Below are 19,287 nucleotides of genomic sequence, written 5' to 3'. Positions count from 1 at the left end.
TCGCTTTATTTTTTAGTTAGCCACACTCAATCCATCACGTGGCCCAATTGGACACATTTTATTGCAATTTTATGTAGGAGTTTGTCGGAGCAGCATTATAATCCTTTGTTGCTGATGGATAAAACATGTTTATATTCCTCTAATGTCTGAATTTGTTTCCTTTTGAAGGGTCCGCCCTTTTTTCCTTTTTGTTTAAGGGATTGATAGCAGAGGCGTGAAGGAGCCGAATTTGAGCAAGTTTGATATGTGTTTGTATTTGGCTCGTTCATTTTTTTTTTGCTCCATTTGAGCTCAATTCACATTTGATTATGTTAAAAAATCTGAACTTTTTATTCTATTGATTTAGGCTCAATAGGTATGCGAGCTTATGCTCCACTGACACTTCACTACTAACAATCATGCAGTGTTCGACATACATTCGGTGATACCGGAGTTAACACAAACCACAGTAGAAATTAAATTATTATTGCTGAAATACAAAGGAAATTACAAACAAAAACACTTCTAACAAGAAAATGACACAAACACAAAAGATCTCCTTGGGTGAGGATCGACGGTGGTGGGCTGCGCGTCGAGTTAGTGGAAAAGGAGAGCAGAAGGTAATAGAAAGACCTAATGGCAGTGAACGAAAGGTGGTTTGGTGGCTGGACAACACGCTGGGGAATGTGGGAGGGTGCGACAACAAGGTAGGAGACTGAGAGGAGGTAAAGGAGGGGGTGTTGGGATGGATGGGACAGTGATGGCAGCAATAGTGAGTGTTGAAATTGCGGAAAGGCAATGAGCGGGCTGTCCTCGGGATGACGACAACAAAGAGAAGTGTCAGCGGCAAGGGACAACAGATTGAGAAGGGAGGAGAGGTGGTCGACATTGCAGGAAGACAATAACATGGTTGTTTTTTGGTGGTTGGAGCAATTATAGCGGCGATAGGGATGAGAATGTCGAGGATAATCACCACTTCAGACAAGATACAACTGAAGCATTACTCATTGTCATATATAACCCTAAAAGGGAAAAGCTGGACGTCGACGACTGTTTTAATAGAAATCTGAGCCAAAAACAAACCTAAAACACAAAAAAATAATATATAAATAATGTTGGGGTGAAGAGGAGTGGGCTCCACTCCAAATAAGAGGGAATCGTGAGCTAAGGAGGTCCGCTCAATCTCGATTATGCCTGGATCGAGTCAAACCCACGCGACAATTCCTGCGTCTGCATGGTCTGGGCGTTCCTGCGTCGGACCTAGCGCTCCTGCGTTTTCTCGCACTCTCGTGATGCTTTCTGCTTCTGCATCATCTGCTGCTCCTGCGTCAGTGTACATGCTTGTCACGCGCTAATTTTAAAAAATAAAAAAGAGTTTGCACATTCTTCAAATTTAATCTGAATTTTTATAAGTAGTATCAAAATGTATTAGAGAATGTAAAGATTTTGATTATTTATGTTGTACCAAATAACTTATGTTTATTTTTTCTTTACAATATTCTAAGATTATTGATGATTTTATTTTTGAATTTATGTTAAATTTTTTTAATGTACTTAATATTCTTTTCTTAATTTTTTTACCTAGTATCATTGGATAATCATTTATGTTTTTTCATCCTTAAATATTCTTATTTTTTCATATTTCTAATATTAAGAGCATTTTTAATTTATTTCATATTTCTTTAATTTTTTTATTAGTATCGGTGCACCCTATCTTGTGAGTTGTGAGTTGTGAGTTTGACTTAAAAAATATTAGGTATCAACAATTAAACTTATTAAAAAATTATGCATGCAAAATTAAATAAAATATTAAAATTACTTATAAATCATTTATTTTGAAATGTATGATAACTAAACGATCATAACCACTTCTTAATATGTCAATGTATTATGATTTAAGAGTATAAATCAATCAACATTTAAATATATTATTGTTGAATATTTTTGATATGTAGGGTTTTGTATTGTTTGTGAATATATAAAACCTAATAAAAGACTTTGACTCACAGAGAGAAAATAAATGAAAGTGGGGAAAATAAAGAGAGATGAATGTGAATTTGAGAGAAAATTTAAGAGAATGTATTGAGCTCTTATCTTCAGCAATTCGGAAAGGTCTGGCCTATCGGAGATTCTGAGTTACAAAATCCTCCCTAAGAGAGAGAGAGAGAGATTAATATATCTCCCTCCTGAGAAGAGATATATCCCTCCCTTTCCATCTCCTCTTGACTTTCCTTTTATGCACAAGGGAGAAGAGTCACAAAACAATAAATGAGACACATTTCGTACTATACTGCGCCCTTCCCCTCAATATTTTGATGAAAAGACGGTGATTTGGGGTGTCGATACAATACCCATTTTTGGTGTCTGGATGGAAAGACTAAGATGCAAATGTCGGGTGGCATTCTTAATGATGTATTGATATATGTTTTTATTGTTCATGATGACCTTCACCGATAGCTGTCCCTGCACAAGTGGGCTAGACTGCCCTTCCAAAAGGAGTGAATATAACTCTTTCAATAGATAAGCTCAATTCAGTCACCTTTGTAGGTGATCAGTTCAATTCAGGAAAATAAGTAAAAAAAATCTTGTAAAATCATATTTGCTTATACAAATATTTTTTGTTGTATTGATCTGATAAGGAGCTGAACGAAGTCCAAATAGTCATGTACTCCTATTTATGTTGCGTGCATTGAGAACACACTGTCACGCTCTGCCATATTCGAGAAATCGGCAAGACAAGCACAAGATAGAAGATTCTAGAGAAGGTCAGAATGCAAAGAGTCATCAAATGGACTCTAGAAGATTCCACTTCATTCCGGAGAGAGCAAGAAGGAAAAACACTAAAGAGAATTTAAGAATAAACTAGAATGTTCTAGAGTTATGTATGTACATAAGAATAATTTAGAAGATAAAATATTATATTGAAATCTAGAAGCTTCTCTTGGACATGAAATAGTTTCACATTAGCTAGATGTAAGACTAAAGATATCGAGGAGGTTATAAATAGGAGCTCCTCCCCTCATTTGTAATTACCCAAGCATTGAATAAAAAACATTCAAGTATTTGTGAGGGGTAAGGCTAGTATTCTTCTTAAGAGTGCTTGAGGCTCATAAGTCCAGTGTTGTGAGGGATAAGACTGATTTAGTGCTAAGAAAGAGCTCTAAAGCTGCACGGGTGACTTGAGTAAAGTTAGTTCGTGACAGTTGGTATCAGAGCTTTGGTTTGAGGGAATGGCGAAAAAGGTCAAGGAGCACGTGATGGAGTCAGAAGCCACTAATGTGGAGTCATCTCAAGGGCGAGGTCGCCAGGATCAAAGGGACCCAGTTGCACCCAAGCCGCATGAGAGGTCTAAGGAGATCATGCATAACTTTGATTCGCGCCTTGCTCGGATCGAGGAGGCAATGAATGGCATGGAGGGCCAAGTAGAGGAACTTGACCAAAGGGCTTATGAACTCGAGGAGTAGGACGTCACCATCTATTCAACAATCAGAGGTATGATGCTCCAACTTGAGGAGACCTTAATGGGCCAAGTGGCTATGTTGCGGGAGGATTTTATGGGGAAGCTCCAAGGGGTGCGAAGTGCCTATAAGGAAGAGATGAGTGACATGCTTGCTAGCTTGGAGGAAATGCGTGGGGACATTTTGTTGTGCAAGAAGGCACTCGCGTCATCCACAAGCCATCCCACTTTCGAAGCCAGAGGATTGAAGTTCCAAAACCTATGAGTTTAGGAGGTATTCACAACGCGAAGGAAGTAGACAACTTCATATGGAGACTAGAGCAATACTTTGGAGCGATGGAGATTCTTGATGAAGATGTAAAAATACAATTTGCTTCTCTTTATCTTTCAGACATCGCTATGCTTTGGTGGAGAAGAAGAAAAGGAGATGTAGAGAACGGTTTGTGCTCCATGTCCACTTTTAATGACTTCAAGAGAGAGCTAAAGAGACAGTTCTATCCCGAGAATGCCGATGATGAGGCCCGAGCCCGACTGCTAAGGCTTAAGCAAGAAGGTTTGATTCAAGACTACATTAGAGAATTTACAAACTTAATTCTTGAAATCCCTGATATGTCAGACAAAGATGCTCTCTTCAACTTCATGGATGGGCTCCAACATTGGGCAAAGACCGAGCTTAGGAGGTGAGGAGTGCAAGATCTTGCCATTGCCATCGCAGTTGTCGAAAGCTTGGTTGATTATTCAAAGGAGCCTAGAAAGTCTGAAAATAAGCAGAGTAATGACAAATGCGGGGATGACAAGGGCGAACTCAAGGAGGACAAACGTCGCGAACCAACACCAACAAAGACAAGGGATAAGGGGAAGACTAACAACAAGTCATATCAAAACCGTTGCTTTCTTTGCAAGGAGCCTCAATTCTCTACTTGCAAGTCACAAGGTGGAAGAAGAAAGTGACATGAAGGCACATGTGGGATCTCTTCAACTGCTGAACGCGATGCATGCTCCAACAAAACCACAAGGGAAGGAGTTACTCTTTGTGGAGATTACAATAAGAGGGAAGACTACCAGGGCGATGGTAGATACAGATGCTTCCCATAACTTCATCTCCAGCGAGGAAGCAAAGAGATTGGGGTTGCAGATGATTAAAGGAGGGGCTCCATCAAAGTCATCAACTCAGCAGAGATGTCAATCGATGGAGTGGCTAAGGGAGTCAAGACCAGCATTGGGGCATGGTTAGGTAATCTAGACTTCTTTGTCATTCCCTTGGATGATTACAAAGTCGTTATGGGAATGAACTTCTTAGAGCAAACAAGAGAATTCCCAATGTCTTTTGCCAATAGCCTGTGCATCACAGAAGGGAGTCAAGCTTGCTCAATACCGATAATAAGGTTAAGCAAGCATGGATCCAAAACGCTATCGGCAATCCAGCTCAGGGATGGCATTTCACAGGGCAAGAGGGACAACTTGGCTATTCTTCATACCAATGAAGGAGAAAAGACTCAAAGAGTTGGGGTGCCAAGGAACGTGGTGGAGGCAAGGGATAAGCCGCCAGCCAAGAAGAGGTGTTGCATCAAGGAAGAGCCAAAGCTTGCCAAGTATGGAGCAAACCAAAGAGGCTATTTCAAAGGTGCAGTCGCAATGAGGGCATTGTAGGTTTAAGTGGGGGAGAGTGTCACGCTCCGCCATATTCGAGAAATCGGCAAGACAAGCACAGGATGGAAGATTCTAAAGAAGGTCAGAATACAGAGAGTCATCAAAGAGACTCTAGAAGATTCCACTTCATTCCGAAGAGAGCAAGAAGGAAAAGCTGTAAAGAGAATTTAAGAATAACCTATAATGTTCTAGAGTTATGTATGCACATAAGAATAGTTTAGAAGTTAGAATATTATATTGTAATCTAAAAGCTTCTCTTGGACATGAAATAGTCTCACATTGGCTAGATGTAAAACCAAAGATATGGTAGAGGCTATAAATAGGAGCCCCTCCCCTCATTTGTAATTACCTAAGCATTGAATCAAAAGCATTCAAGTATTCAAGTGTAAAGTATTCCTTTCTCTCTATTATTTTTCTTAAAAGTGCTTGGGACTCATAAGTCCAGTGTTGTGAGGGGTAAGACTGATTTAGTGCTAAGAAAGAGCGCTAAAGCCGCACGGTTGATTTGAGGAAAGTTAGTCCGTGACAGTTGGTATCAGTGCTTTGGTTCGAGAGAATGAAGAATATTATATTGTAATTTAAAAAGCTTCTCTTGGACATGAAATAGTCCCACATTGGCTAGATGTAAGACCAAAGATATGGAGGAGACTATAAATAGGAGCCCCTCCCCTCATTTATAATTACCTAAGCATTGAATCAAAAGCATTCAAGTATTCAAGTGTAAAGTATTCCTTTCTCTCTATTATTTTTCTTAAAAGTGCTTGGGGCTCATAAGTCCAGTGTTGTGAGGGGTAAGACTGATTTAGTGCTAAGAAAGAGCGCTAAAGCCGCACGGGTGATTTGAGGAAAGTTAGTCCGTGACAGTTGGTATCAGAGCTTTGGTTCGAGGGAATGACGAAAAGCAAATTATATTTTTGCATCTTCATCGGCAATCCCCATCGCTCCAAAGTATTGCTCTAGTCCCCATATGAAGTTGTCTACTTCCTTCGCGTTGCAAATACCTCCAAAACTCGTAGGTTTTGGAAATTCAATCCTCCTGGCTTCGAAAGTGGGATAGCTTGTGGATGACGCGAGTGTCTTCTTGCACAACAAAATGTTCCCACGCATTTCCTCCAAGCTATAACACGCATGTCACTCATCTCTTCCTTATAGGCACTTCACACCTCTTGGAGCTTCCCCATAAAATCCTCTCGCAACTTAGCCACTTGACCCATTAAGGTATCCTCAAGTTGGAGCATCATACCTCTGATTGTTGAATGGATGGTGACGCCCTCCTCCTCGAGTCTATTAACCCTTTGGCCAAGTTCCTCTACTTGGCCCTCCATGTCATTCATTGCCTCCTCCATCCGAGCAAGGCATGAATCAAAGCTATGCATGATCTCCTTAGACCTCCCATGCGGCTTTGGTGCAACGGGATCCCTTTACTCCTGACGATCTCGCCCTTGAGACGACTCAACATTAGTGGCTTCCGACTCCATCACATGCTCCTTGACGCTTTTCGTCATTCTCTCGAACCAAAGCTCTGATACCAACTGTCACAAACTAACTTTCCTCAAGTCACCCGTGTGGCTTTAGCGCTCTTTCTTAGCACTGAATCAACCTTACCCCTCACAACACTGGACTTATGAGCCCCAAGCACTCTTAAGAAGCATAATAGAGAGAAATGAATATTTTGTACTTGAATACTGTTCTTCGGCCATACACCTAGACGATATGGGACTTTTTGTCCGTGACATTCTCCTCCATCCAATCACGTGACACCCTCGTCACGGATCGACTTCTCTGAGGGTCCCACTGGACCATGGAGAGTCCACACACCTGACAAACAGTATTCTGCTCTGATACCACTTGTCACCTCCCAAAAGAGCTCTTCGGGGTGGTGGGCAGCCCAGGACTTAAATACTGCTCTTCGACCATACACCTAGCCAATGTGAGATTTTTTGTCCGTGATATTCTTCTCCACCCAATCACGTGACACCCTCGTCACGGATCAGCTCCTCTGAGGGTCCTACTTGACCATGGAGAGTTCACACACCTGACAGACAGTAATCTGCTCTGATACCACTTGTCACTTCCCAAAAGAGCTATTCGGGGTGGTGGGCAGCCCAAGACTTAAATACTATTCTTCGACCATACACCTAGTCGATGTGTATGGCTCAAAATATTTGTTATAGTTTGACGTGCTCAAAATATTTGTTCTCCCAAATGATCATGATGGCCTTCTTCGATAACTGGCCCTGCACAAGTGGGCTATTAGACCGTCCTTACAAAATGAATGTGTACAACTATTTCGACAGGTGAGCTTGATTTAGTCACTTCTACAGGTGGACTCGATTCGGTCACTTCAGCAGATGAGCTCGTTTTAGGAAAATAACTAAAAAAAAATTGTATAATTGTATTTGCTTATACAATTTGTTATGTTGTATTGAGCTGGTAAACAACTGAATGAAGTCCAAATACTCATGTACTTCTGTTTGTGTTACGTGCATTGAGAACACACTGTCACGCTCCGCCACATACGAGAAATTGACAAGACAACCATGGGATGAAAGATTCTAGAGAAGGCTAGAATGTAGAGAGTCATCCAAGGGGTTCTAGAAAATTCCACCTAATTCTAAAGAATAAGAGGAGGAAAAGCTCCAAGAAGAAATTAAGAATAACTTAGGATGTTCTTGGGCTATGTGTGTAATAAGATAGGAATGTAGAACTCTCTAGAAATTAGAGGGCTATGTGTGTAATAAGAGAAGAATGTAGAACTCTCTAGAAATTAGAATAATTTAATGTGCTCTAGAATGTTCTATTAGGCTTGGATGGGGCTATAAATAGGAGTCCCTCCCCTCATTTGTAATCACCAAAGCTTTGAATCAAAGCTTTCAAGTATTTAAGTGTGAAGTGTTCTTTTTTTTCTACTTTTCTTCTTAAGAGTGCTTGGTGCTCACAAGTCCAAACGTTGTAAGGATTAGACTGATTTAGTGCTAAAGGAGAGCGCTAAAGTCGCACGGGTGACTTGGGAAAAGTTAGCCCGTGACAACGCACTCAAAATATTTGTTCTAGTTTGACGAGCTTAACTATCCATACATTGTTGAACTTTCCTCGTTAAAAATTAGGAACATTTGCATGCATGCTGGTTAATTCTTTTGTATTTACATACTAACACAAACTTCAATTTTGACATATATGTCACCTTACCTATGCATAAAAAAGTTTCACTTTTTAAAAGTTAATTTAATGGTATTTTTCATGTGACATCAAATATTTTGGTGGTATAAATGTAAAAAATAAAGTTTAGGTTCTATATAAATACATAGGAATTGGGTGGTATGTACGTAAATGTCCCTAAAGTTTATTGCTTTTTGCTGAAGAAGTGTTCTTAGGATTCGTGGGTTACGTCAATTCCATCCATGCATTTATGATAATAAGTGTTTATTAATTTGTGGTGTTCACATTGCGCTTAATATTTTGCATTGATTCTCGAAGAAATTATATTTTTAAGTTTTTGATTAAGGTTTCAGTTGAAGCTTAATTATCATACATTCAACATGTAAAAGGTTTTTTTCGTTATTTACAGTAAATTTGCTCGTGCAATATAACTCAGCATAAAAGAAATTGGCCCTTCTATTTGTTTTTCTTGTATTTTTCATTGTAATAAATGTTGAAACTGAAGGAAAGCTTCTATTCAGCAGAGTTGAATAAAAAAAATGAGCAGTACAGATGATGGGCATAATTCCCATTTCACTTTTGGAAACCCTTTCAGGCAAATCTTTTCGAAGAAATCTCATATTTCATCTAAACCCCCAACCTTACTGAATGATTTTGAGCTTATATTATCTAGAAGCTTGAGAGCTCTTGTGCCCAAGGATTCGTCCGAAATCTTTAGCCTTCTTTGGATTCGACGCGCCGTCGAGTCCTTATCGGAGATTCACACGAGCATCAAAGCTTTAATCGCCGATCTTCACTTCCCCCTCTCTGATTGGGATAGTAGTTGGATGAACGCCTACTTGAACGACAGCATAAACTTACTCGATATTTGCATCGCTTTAACGTCCGAGCTTTCTTGGTTCGATCAAATACAGCTCTTATTACAGCATGTTTTACACGCATTCAACATCCCTTCAAACAAATTTCCCTTTTCTGACGAACTAAGAAAAGCCGTCGAATCTCATCATGAGCTGACTCGCCGGTTTGAGTCAAGAAATCCCAAGCTTGAAGAGTGCTGTAGCATCTTACAGAAACTTGCAGAACAACTACACATTCGAAAGGCGAGGAACTCGGCCAAAGGAAAGGTGCTAATGAGAGCTCTTTATGGAGTAAAAATTGAAACTTTATTTGTATTCAGCATTGTAATAGCAGCACTATCAGGTTCCTCCAAGCCTTTAATGGAGCTTCATGTTTCTGGGGACTTCTTGTGGTCTGAGGCCTTTAATGACCTGAAAGTTACTTTAATCCCAGAAATCAGGGCTCGTCTTTCGACGGAAAAGGCGGTATTTTTGAAAGAAGTGGAAGCAGTGAAGATGTGTGGGGGGAGGTTACATGGGCTTGTATGCAAAAAGGAAGAAACTTTAGGGTGTCAGTGTAATGTTATTGATTCTGCAGAGCTTGCATCAATGGAGGAGGAATCAGGAGGAAAAAGAATGCAGGAATGTGTTTCAGAATTGGCTGAAAGTGCAGAGAAGCTATTTGAGGCTGTGGATATGGTTTCGAGTGGAATTGATGAATTTTTCCAGAATTTGCTGTCTGGTAGGGATGCTTTGCTTCAGAATCTTCAAGCGGCTTATCAACCAGGACAGAACATTGCTGTAGAGCATGTGGTGAGGTGATTGCATTTTTATTTGGGGGTTTTGCATGCAAATCATTAAATTTTTGTGATTTATGATGTGATTTATGATGTTGAACATCTAAAATTTTAGTTGTATTTTTGAAGCATTATATCCTTTAAGCAATATCAAAATTATCACTACTATATGTATCAAAATTATCATTAAAATGATATTTTTATAAATGCATAATATTATATTCAACTAATATTTTTTTTTAAATTAGGTTTACTTTAAATATTATGTTATATATTTAACTCCCATTAAGTTTTTAAACTTATATGTTCCATCATTATTAAAATGGATTTTTATAAATTAAAACTTAATTAAAAATTAATAATGTTCTTAATTAAATCATAATTTCTGCAATTAACAAAAGAATAATCACTATAACTTATAACAACCTCATCAATTACTAGCTATTGCATATCATTAGTGATTTTTACAAAAATTTACATGACATATAATTTTACATTTATATTTAAATAATTAATAGTAGTGGTATTTAAAAAATCTAAAAATAGGAGTGTTAAATAATTAAATGTATATTTATTTATTTATATTACCTGAGAGGCTGTGGGACTATAAACAGCAACTCATGTAAGAGCTCCTTGAAAAGTGTGGCCACATGGCAGATGATTTTGCCTATTTTATAAATTTTATTTTTACTTGGCCGACTTTTAATATTAATTTTTTAAAAAAATTCGATTTTTAAAATTTTGCCGAAAAACAAAGCAAAAGTTATGATGGCAGCATGAGTTGTATTTAGCCAAATAAATATTTTTCCATGAATTAAGCTATGTTAACATTTAATATGAGTGGGGTTGTAATCATGCCGAGCCGAATATGTCATTGTTCATGTTTAGCTTGAGTTTGTTTCAAATTTTCATACATTGTTCATGCTGGATTTATTTAAACTTTTTCATTGTTTGAACTTGATTGTACTTGATTTGCTTATGACAACTGAACAAATATATAAATGAGCTAAAAATTCAAACGATAATCAATATTTTCATATTAAAAATTTAATAGATTTTAGAATCTTTGAACTTCGCTAATTAACTAAATAGTTCTTATTGATAGGACAACACCAGTTCAAATTTTGTTGGTGGAAGAACTAAATTGATCCTAAAAGTTATAGGGTTGATCATCTATTTAATCATATTAATAAGAAAATAATAACAATAAGGAAATCCACAATAATATTGTTGGAAATTGCAGTATGAACTCATTATACTCAAAGTTATTAAAACTCTACAAGAAAAATCTTTTATGACTCATTTTAAATTATCATTTACATATTAATAAAATATATAATTAGTAAATAAATTAAAAATATTATTTCTGTAATAATATATTACTGTTAAATCTATAATTAAATAAATTCTAATTAATTAAATTTTATTTAAATAATATATCATATATATAATACAAGTTATATCGAGCTTAATATCAAATATCTAAGGAGTTACATGTTGAACGACAAATGAGTTTGTTCGTTAAACTAACAAGTTCGACCATGTTCATGTTCAGTTCGTTTAAGCTTCAAACTTTTAAAAATTATTCAAGCTTGTTTATTTCTAATTTGAACGAACATGAACGAACCTTACTCGAGTCCAGTTCAAGTGGTTCAACAAGTGCAATGGTTCATCTACAACCATAAATAGGAATTTTGAAACTTTGGCCAAAATAACTAAAATGTCATTCTTAAAATTATAAACGAAATCACATTCTTCTATACATGAAGGGGATTGCGACTTGATGAGAGGGAACTTACAAAATTACAAAATTTTAGAGCTCCACGCGACGTACAACACTAATGACCACCACCACTATCAACCGTTATTGCTTAATCACTATAATTCGATCATCATCATCATCATCGCTTGATTAATGGCGCCCGACATCATGTCCTAACTTGCATCATCCAACAATTACTATTCAACAGCCATGGCCTCTACTTTACCAATATCACAAAATATCAAATTAGTATTAACTAAGTTATTTATAATCCGTCTTATACAAATTACATAAAAGAGCACAAATAAATTGTTTTGCCAAGATGGGGGACCTAAACTTTATTTACATGCATACCGCTAAAATCTTTAACATCACATAAAAAAAAAATACTATTATTAATAACTTCATAAAAATGAAATAAACATTTTGCATGAATAGCTTTTTAATACAAAGTGTTATAAATGCAAATATCAAACTTTAGGAGTCAAATATGTAAATATGTGAGAATTATGCGGCATTTATGTAAATTTCCCAAAAAAACAAAATGCCCACTTAGCAAAGACCACTCTTTTTTCATGTTCATTCTACAACAATCATCTGACCAGAGAATGGGAAGAATCTAAGCGTCTAGTTTGTTGAGGCGAATCACTAATGCATCAATGCGTTCACATCTTTCTAAGACCAAAAACCTTTACATTTTACATTTATACCATCAAAATCTGTAAATATTTAACTTGAGGGAAAAAAAAATGAAATATACTCTTGCAGGCATAGACAGAGTGGAACCCTTCAAAAGTTTCAGCATAATTTTTTACATTTATCTTCCAGTCGCAATAAGCAGAATGCAAAGGGATCAAGAAATGCGATCAGAGAAATTGGAGAACTATAGGGGCATTTGCATGCATACCCCCCAAACTTTGATTTTCACATTTCATACCACCCAAATCTATCCTATCACATACTATTTTAACTTTTAAAAAGTGAAATACACATTTTCTGCATCAGGTAAAGTGGGCTACTCGATATGTAAATACATAAGAATTGAGCGGCATGAATGTAAATCTTTCAAATATTAACTGGTCAGCGGTTCAAGCTTCAGTAATAAAGGAAAGTTTATCCATACTGGAGCTGACTGCCAAAATCACTATGCCAAACAACCAGTGGCTATCTTTCCTTGAAGCAAGCTATCATAAAAGGATTTTTTTTTTAATCTTTTCATCGAGTAAGAGAAATATCAATAAGAATTCGATCTAGTAAAAGAACTTTAAGAATATATATATATAACAACCATTCTAACTAAGAAATGTATTTATTTGTCAATCAATGCACCAACACCAATACATCTTACTTCATAAGAACTCCGCGGTTAAGTGTACTGGAGCGAGAGTAATATCAAAATAGTAGTGATCATATCAACACCAGTGCATCATAGTCCGCGGTTAAGCATATTAAAGCGAGAGTACTATCAAAATTGATGACCTCCTAGGAAGTGTCAAAATTTTGAGAAAAATAGATTGAATACTGAATAGACTTGATTGCTTTTTACATTTGCTTCCATTCCATTAAATAACAATCTTATAATTTCTTCTAGGTACAAAATAAAGTGCATAATATATTTTAGGTAACTTAATAATACATATTCCTAATCTAAATATTCAGCTAAAAAAGAAACAAATCAGAATAAAAATATTAAAAATAAGGAAGTTTCTAATTATAGAAAACTCATAAATTAGCGGCTTGATTTCCGTCCTTCCTGATTGACACCCCCCCTCAAATTGATGCTGGCTGATCAGGAAGCATCAATTTGCTAATAAGAAACTGATAACATTGTCAGGACAAAAAATCCTCAAGCTGTGAGTGTTGAAGTCTGAAAATGCCGAAGTCCATGACTGATGAAGCAAAAATTTTGCTGAAGCTTAAGATTGCTGAAGTCTGAGAGTGCCAAAGTCTGAACATGTCGAAGCCCAAAAGTGTCAAAGCCCGAGAGTGCCGAAGCCTAAAACTGCTGAAGCTCAAAAGTGCCGAAGCCAGAGAAGCCGAAACCTAAAAGTGTCGAAGCCCAAGAGGGTCAAAGGCCGAGAGGTCGAAACCCGAGAGATCGAAGCCTGAGATTGCCGAAGCCCAAGAGTGTCGAAGCCCAAAAGTGTCAAAGCCCGAGTGGGGCGAAGCCCAAGAGTGCCGAAGCCGAGTTTGTCGAAGCCGAAAACGAAGCAACGGAAGAAGCAGTTAAAGATGCCGCAAAAGCAGAGATGGCTAGCGAAGGAAATCCAATACCATGTCAAAGGCGGGAGCCACTGCGGGTGGAGCTCGAACGAAGAAGAGGCTCTGTAGAGACCGACCGAGTCGAAGAGAAAGACGAAGTAGAACGAAGACAACGCAAGCAAAGAAATAATGAGACGACGAGCAGACGAGCGAGAATCAAGGCAAAGAAATCGTTTCTCCCTTCCTGTCCCGCAAGAAGGCAGGCGGGAAGGGAGTCTTGATGGTTCTCCAACGATTATTGGTGGTTAGGAAAAAATTTTGGCTCTGATACCATGTCAAAGTTTTGAGAAAAATAGGTTGAATACTGAATAGGCTTGATTGCCTTTTACATTTGCTTTCATTCCATTAAATAACAATCTTATAATCTATTTTAGGTACAAAATAAAATGCATAATATATTTTAGGTAACTTAATAATACATATTCCTAAGCTAAATGTTCAACTAAAAGAGAAACAAACCAGAATAAAGATATTGGAAATAAGGAAACTTCTAATTATAGAAAACTCATGAATTAGCGGCTTGATTCTGTCCTTCCTGATTGAAAGGAAGTCCATTTCTTTCAGGTAGATGAGTGCTCAAAATCAACATATTCTAATTTTTCACTTTATTTCTAACCAGTGTGCTATGCAATCAAGCACAGGATGTCCCCCTTTTTCACAATAATAATTGTGGCCTAGGGTATAACAAACGTTTAAAATGGGAAGGTGGTGAGTTCAAGTTCTATCTTTCATGCAAAAATTTCGCTGCCATCCAAAAAAAAAAAAAAAAAAAAAAAAAAACAATATGCTTCGAGATTGATGTTCATGTTGTGTTACCCCTGATAGCATGTAATCTGCCCTTGTCAACATGAATATTGCTATAGCAGATAACTACAATACTTGAGTGTCATGGAAATATGGCCCATTCCTAGAGGCACTTGATTTGAGCTTAGATTAACTTAAGTTGAACGATTAGGTAATCTTGAATGATTAAATTAAGATTAGGTTTAATCATCTTGTTTGGCATGATTATAATACTAGTTGGCTCTAAATTCTCCATAATTGAGTTAATTCTGATCCAAAGAGCATATCAGGTTCAAGGAAGACTAAGCTAAGCGAATTATCTAATCTTAAAATCTAAGAAATTCTTTGGCAGCATTAATAAAGTCATGCCTCTGGTCTCGTGTAAATCTCAGTCCCTTCGATGTATTCTCAGTTTGATATTAACCGAATAAGCTGTAGTGTTTTCAAGTTGATCTTCAACAAATTAGAGAATTTTATTCCAGGACTAGAAAATTAAAAAAAAAAAAAATGCTAAACAATCGAAGAATTCAGACAACAAGCTGAACAAAGTGGGAATTGAACTGTAAACGAATTTAATCAGCAATATAAGAAAATTTTGATTCGCAATCTCCATAAGTTTACAAATAAGAAAAAACCCAGTAGTGTCATCATTATTATTGTCAATAATCTTATCCCAATTATTTGGGGCAAGATTTATGAGCCTTTTTTTCCCGTTCATTATCATTGAGTGCCGCACAAGGTGAAAACTTCAATTTGCAAGGTCTTAAAACCAGGGCTGGACAGTTAGTTCAACCAGTTCGATCGTGAACCCAGTATACAACTAGTCCAGGCAGCCTCAAAAACCATTTTTGCATCAAACTGGTGGAAAAAAAAACCGGTCCTTATTATATAGAGCCGATCAAATACAGGCATATAATCCAATATGACTATATCATGATCGAAATGATTAAATCAAATATTTTTATATCTAGTTATATAGCAACAAAATAAGATCTAATCATATCATGATTAAATCAGAAAAGTATTTGATTAAAGGAAATATAATTAACTATAGTAAACTGATTGAATAATGTATAAATAGTGATGATTTGTTTGGAGAAGATTTGACAGCTGTGAAGATCCTATATCACAATATTTTCATCCTATAATCATTTCTAAATTTATAATTTTTTATTTGACCACACATCTATTTTAATAGTCTCATTTTTGCTACAACAACTCAGATATTCAGATATGAATGACTTCTTCATCACCTAATATCTGGATTTGATTAGCATACGAATTTTATATACTTTAATAAGATATACCTTTGAAGGGTTATTTAGTTCAATGTTTTCATTGATGCAACACTATAACATCATACTCATGATAAAAAATGATTGGTGTCAAGTTGCCACTCGCATTTAGGCAACTTAAATAACATTGCTAAGCAAGATTGAAGTAATCTAAGTAACAACCAAAGTGGATGCTATCATGATTGGTTCAATTTAGATAGCCAAAAAGAAGAGGAGGAGAAAAGAAAGATCTTTAATCAATATTGATTCTTTTAAATAATTAACGTATTCTTAATTTATGAGTACATTCGAAAAATAAGATTTCTATTTGAATAACATTGCATCAAATGACCCATGAGTCTCAGAAGCACATCTCTATTTGACCAAACTAGCTTTAACTCAAAAATCCATGCCTATTCTTATGTATCACAAATCCAAGAGATTAAAACCGGCCACATTTAGCTAGCACTAATCTTATAACAATAAATTTCACTTCCACTAAAATTATATATCATAAAATGTAATCTTTGCCCAATTAATTATAATCCTATTGTCTTTTTTTTTCATCGTTCAACCTTTTAGTCGTTTCAATAGAGATCTCAACTATTAGAATTGTCACTTGAATATCTTAAGTAAGTACTTTCATAACCAATACAATGAGCTAAAGACTAAATATTAATTATTATAATGAATGTAAATCCTTTAGTCACTCTATATAATGCAAGAAAATGCTCGATCACACATATCTTTGATAAATTGAATGTTTCATTGAGGTAAGCCTTTTCTACTTAATGCACACCAAGTAAATTCTTATGTGCTTGATCAAAAGATTTCTCAAGCTCAGCAAATAGAAGTCATTAATCTCCTATCTCTTGTTTTCCCGACAATTACCTTAGCACTACAACCATCTACATAAAAGATATTGGCAATAAATCACATTGATTCACTATAAGGGACATATTTACCCAAGCCAACAAGTTTCTTTAATCTCCTAATAATTTCACTATGTAACACAAATGATTAATTTGCCTATAACTATTACCATCCTGAACATCTCTTTTGCTCTTAATACTCTTCAAATCCAGGAATTTATTTTAGACCTAAGGCTTTTACTTTTATATATCTTCCAAATACAAAGCTAATTTCACTTCTTTGGAGTACTTCATGATTATGTTCACGGTACTCATCTAAAAAAGTTTCCTCATAATTCTCACTTAATAGTTTCTAAAATAACATTTTCATCTTTCTAAGTGCAATGACTCTCACTTTTATATATCGAAAAGTATTAACAAAATATAGGTTGCAATGCAAAAAAAGAATTAAAAATGATATCAACTTCATCTTATTAAAGCACTTATTTTTCCAAATGAAAACTGCAGCACTAGAAGAGTACAGGTAGATTTTAGGGGCATTTACATACATACCACACAATTCTTATGCATTTACATATCTAAAACCCAAACACTCATATTTACATGAAAAACACCCAAATTTTTAGCATCACATAAAAAATACAGCCATTAATATCTTTTTAAAGTGAAACACAGATTTGTAAGCATAGGTTTATGACATCCAGGTGTTAGAAGTGTAAATATCAAACTTTAGGTATAAGATATGTAAATACATAAGAGTTGTGTGGCATGTATGTTAATTTCCCTAGATTTTAAATGACACTGCTTTTTTTTAAATGCGTATTTTCCAAAGTGCACAAACCATTTCCAACCAAAACAATAGGCAAACGGTTGGATGTCACCAATGAAATCATGAACACTTTCTACAAAATTTGTGGACATATATACCATATATACCCATGAGCACCTGGTAGATCAACAACTTCATGTATGGATCAGGGAAGGCATCAACAATAATAAACCCATAGCGGCAGCGCTTACAAAATACACAGAACACCACAAGTAAATTTCCAGATAAGGTATATCAAGGCTTAGATTCAAAGAGAATAGCGTCATACTAAAAATTCACAGATTTTGAAACATAACATCTATATACAAATGTTAACTGATAAATCTAATATCATTGTAACTATAATATTAGATTTACATAGATTACTTTTTACTAACCAGCCCAGAGATCCTCCCAAGCGAATCCATTCCACTCACATAACGGGGAAGATATTCCAGTCATCATCGTCACCATCAAGGAAATTGATGCTCACATCCCCTTTGTAACGAAAAGTCGGGTTCACATAGCACTTCATCTCATGGAACAGATTAAGATTGTCCACCAGCTTGTGGAAGATATTGCAGCCGCAACACTATTTCCGATCACACAACCAAAAATTTAGAAAGAAAACACTAAACTACAAAACCGATAAAAATTTTTCCATCAAAGATTACACATCGCATGTGATACCTGGACAAAGACAGTCCCGTCGGTGTACGCATGAGGGTTGATGGCGCGGGTAGTTCTCTGACCACAAACGTTGCAGGTGAAGGCGACACGCATCCGCCGCCGAGGAGATTTAGTGAAGAGAGACCACGGAAACGTCGAGACAGTTCGATCGATGGAATCCGATTCCGGTGCAGCGGGACCTTCCATTCCGGATCCCGTAGTCCAACCTCGCCCCACCGCCGCGCTCAGAACAAGTCCCATCGCTTCATCCTGATACGAATCCAGATATTCCTCTAATCAGATCTAACGAAAAATGAAGGGTTCATGCATGCAAATACCTTAGGAAGACGAATAAGAGAACTGCGGTTCTTGTGCAGAGGGACGATAGCCGTATCCTCGGTGTCGGGGTGGAAATCATGCCCATCTCCATCTGGACAGAGCTTGAAAAAACAATCAGTTATGTCGTGTAATCAATTGAGGAAAAGGGGGAAAGGGAGTAAAAGCGCGGAAGGTACTCTTGGATGAGATTCGGTGATGCGGGAGGCGCATGGATGAGCTCGTTCTTTTAGGGGAGGAGATGGAGAGAGGAGCGAAGGAGGATGAAGGGCAGGAGATTCGCGCGGAAGTAACTAGTGACTCCATGGACGGCCAGCGAGATTAACTGTGACGACCGAAGAAGACGAATTGAGAGAGAAGGAAAATGGAACAAAACCTTTGGAAAAATAATTGGAACTGTGAGCAAACCAGCTGAATTCTTTTTCAATTGAGATTTTTGAATATTTATACAAAAATTTAGATAGATACCATTTATAATTTAAATATCTAAATTTTAATATTTATAATTAGGAAAATTTACATGAACACCACACACATCCTATATATTTACATATCTACCTCTAAAGCTTTATATTTACATTTGTAATTCTTTGGTGCATAAAATTAAGAATGAAAATATTTATAGTTTAGGTGATATATATAT

General features: G+C 36.4%; 2 protein-coding genes across 2 annotated transcripts in view; one reads left to right on the top strand and one right to left on the bottom strand.

Annotated features, from left to right (window-relative positions):
- Nucleotides 1-9,953, top strand: part of LOC110018146 (protein BPS1, chloroplastic-like) — a 26,959-nt gene extending 17,006 nt beyond the window's left edge. The window contains exon 5 of the mRNA XM_020715360.1: nt 8,841-9,953. Coding sequence (XP_020571019.1) covers nt 8,841-9,903 — 1,063 coding nt within the window. The 3' untranslated portion in view covers nt 9,904-9,953. The remainder of the gene's footprint in view (nt 1-8,840) is intronic.
- Nucleotides 9,954-17,877: 7,924 nt separating this feature from the next.
- Nucleotides 17,878-19,074, bottom strand: LOC110034081. Its single transcript, XM_020738339.1, has 4 exons — nt 18,824-19,074; nt 18,647-18,738; nt 18,330-18,578; nt 17,878-18,231 (listed from the first exon to the last, which is right to left on the bottom strand). The coding sequence occupies exons 1-4, from the start codon at nt 18,948-18,950 to the stop codon at nt 18,073-18,075; spliced, it is 627 nt and encodes a 208-aa protein (XP_020593998.1). The 5' UTR covers nt 18,951-19,074; the 3' UTR covers nt 17,878-18,072.
- Nucleotides 19,075-19,287: the final 213 nt, after the last annotated feature.

The sequence above is a fragment of the Phalaenopsis equestris genome, unplaced genomic scaffold (assembly GCF_001263595.1).
Source record: "Phalaenopsis equestris unplaced genomic scaffold, ASM126359v1 Scaffold000002, whole genome shotgun sequence".
NCBI classification, from domain to species: domain Eukaryota; kingdom Viridiplantae; phylum Streptophyta; class Magnoliopsida; order Asparagales; family Orchidaceae; genus Phalaenopsis; species Phalaenopsis equestris.
The sequence above is the reverse complement of the archived record's forward strand: the minus strand, read 5'-3'. Positions and strand labels throughout refer to the sequence as shown.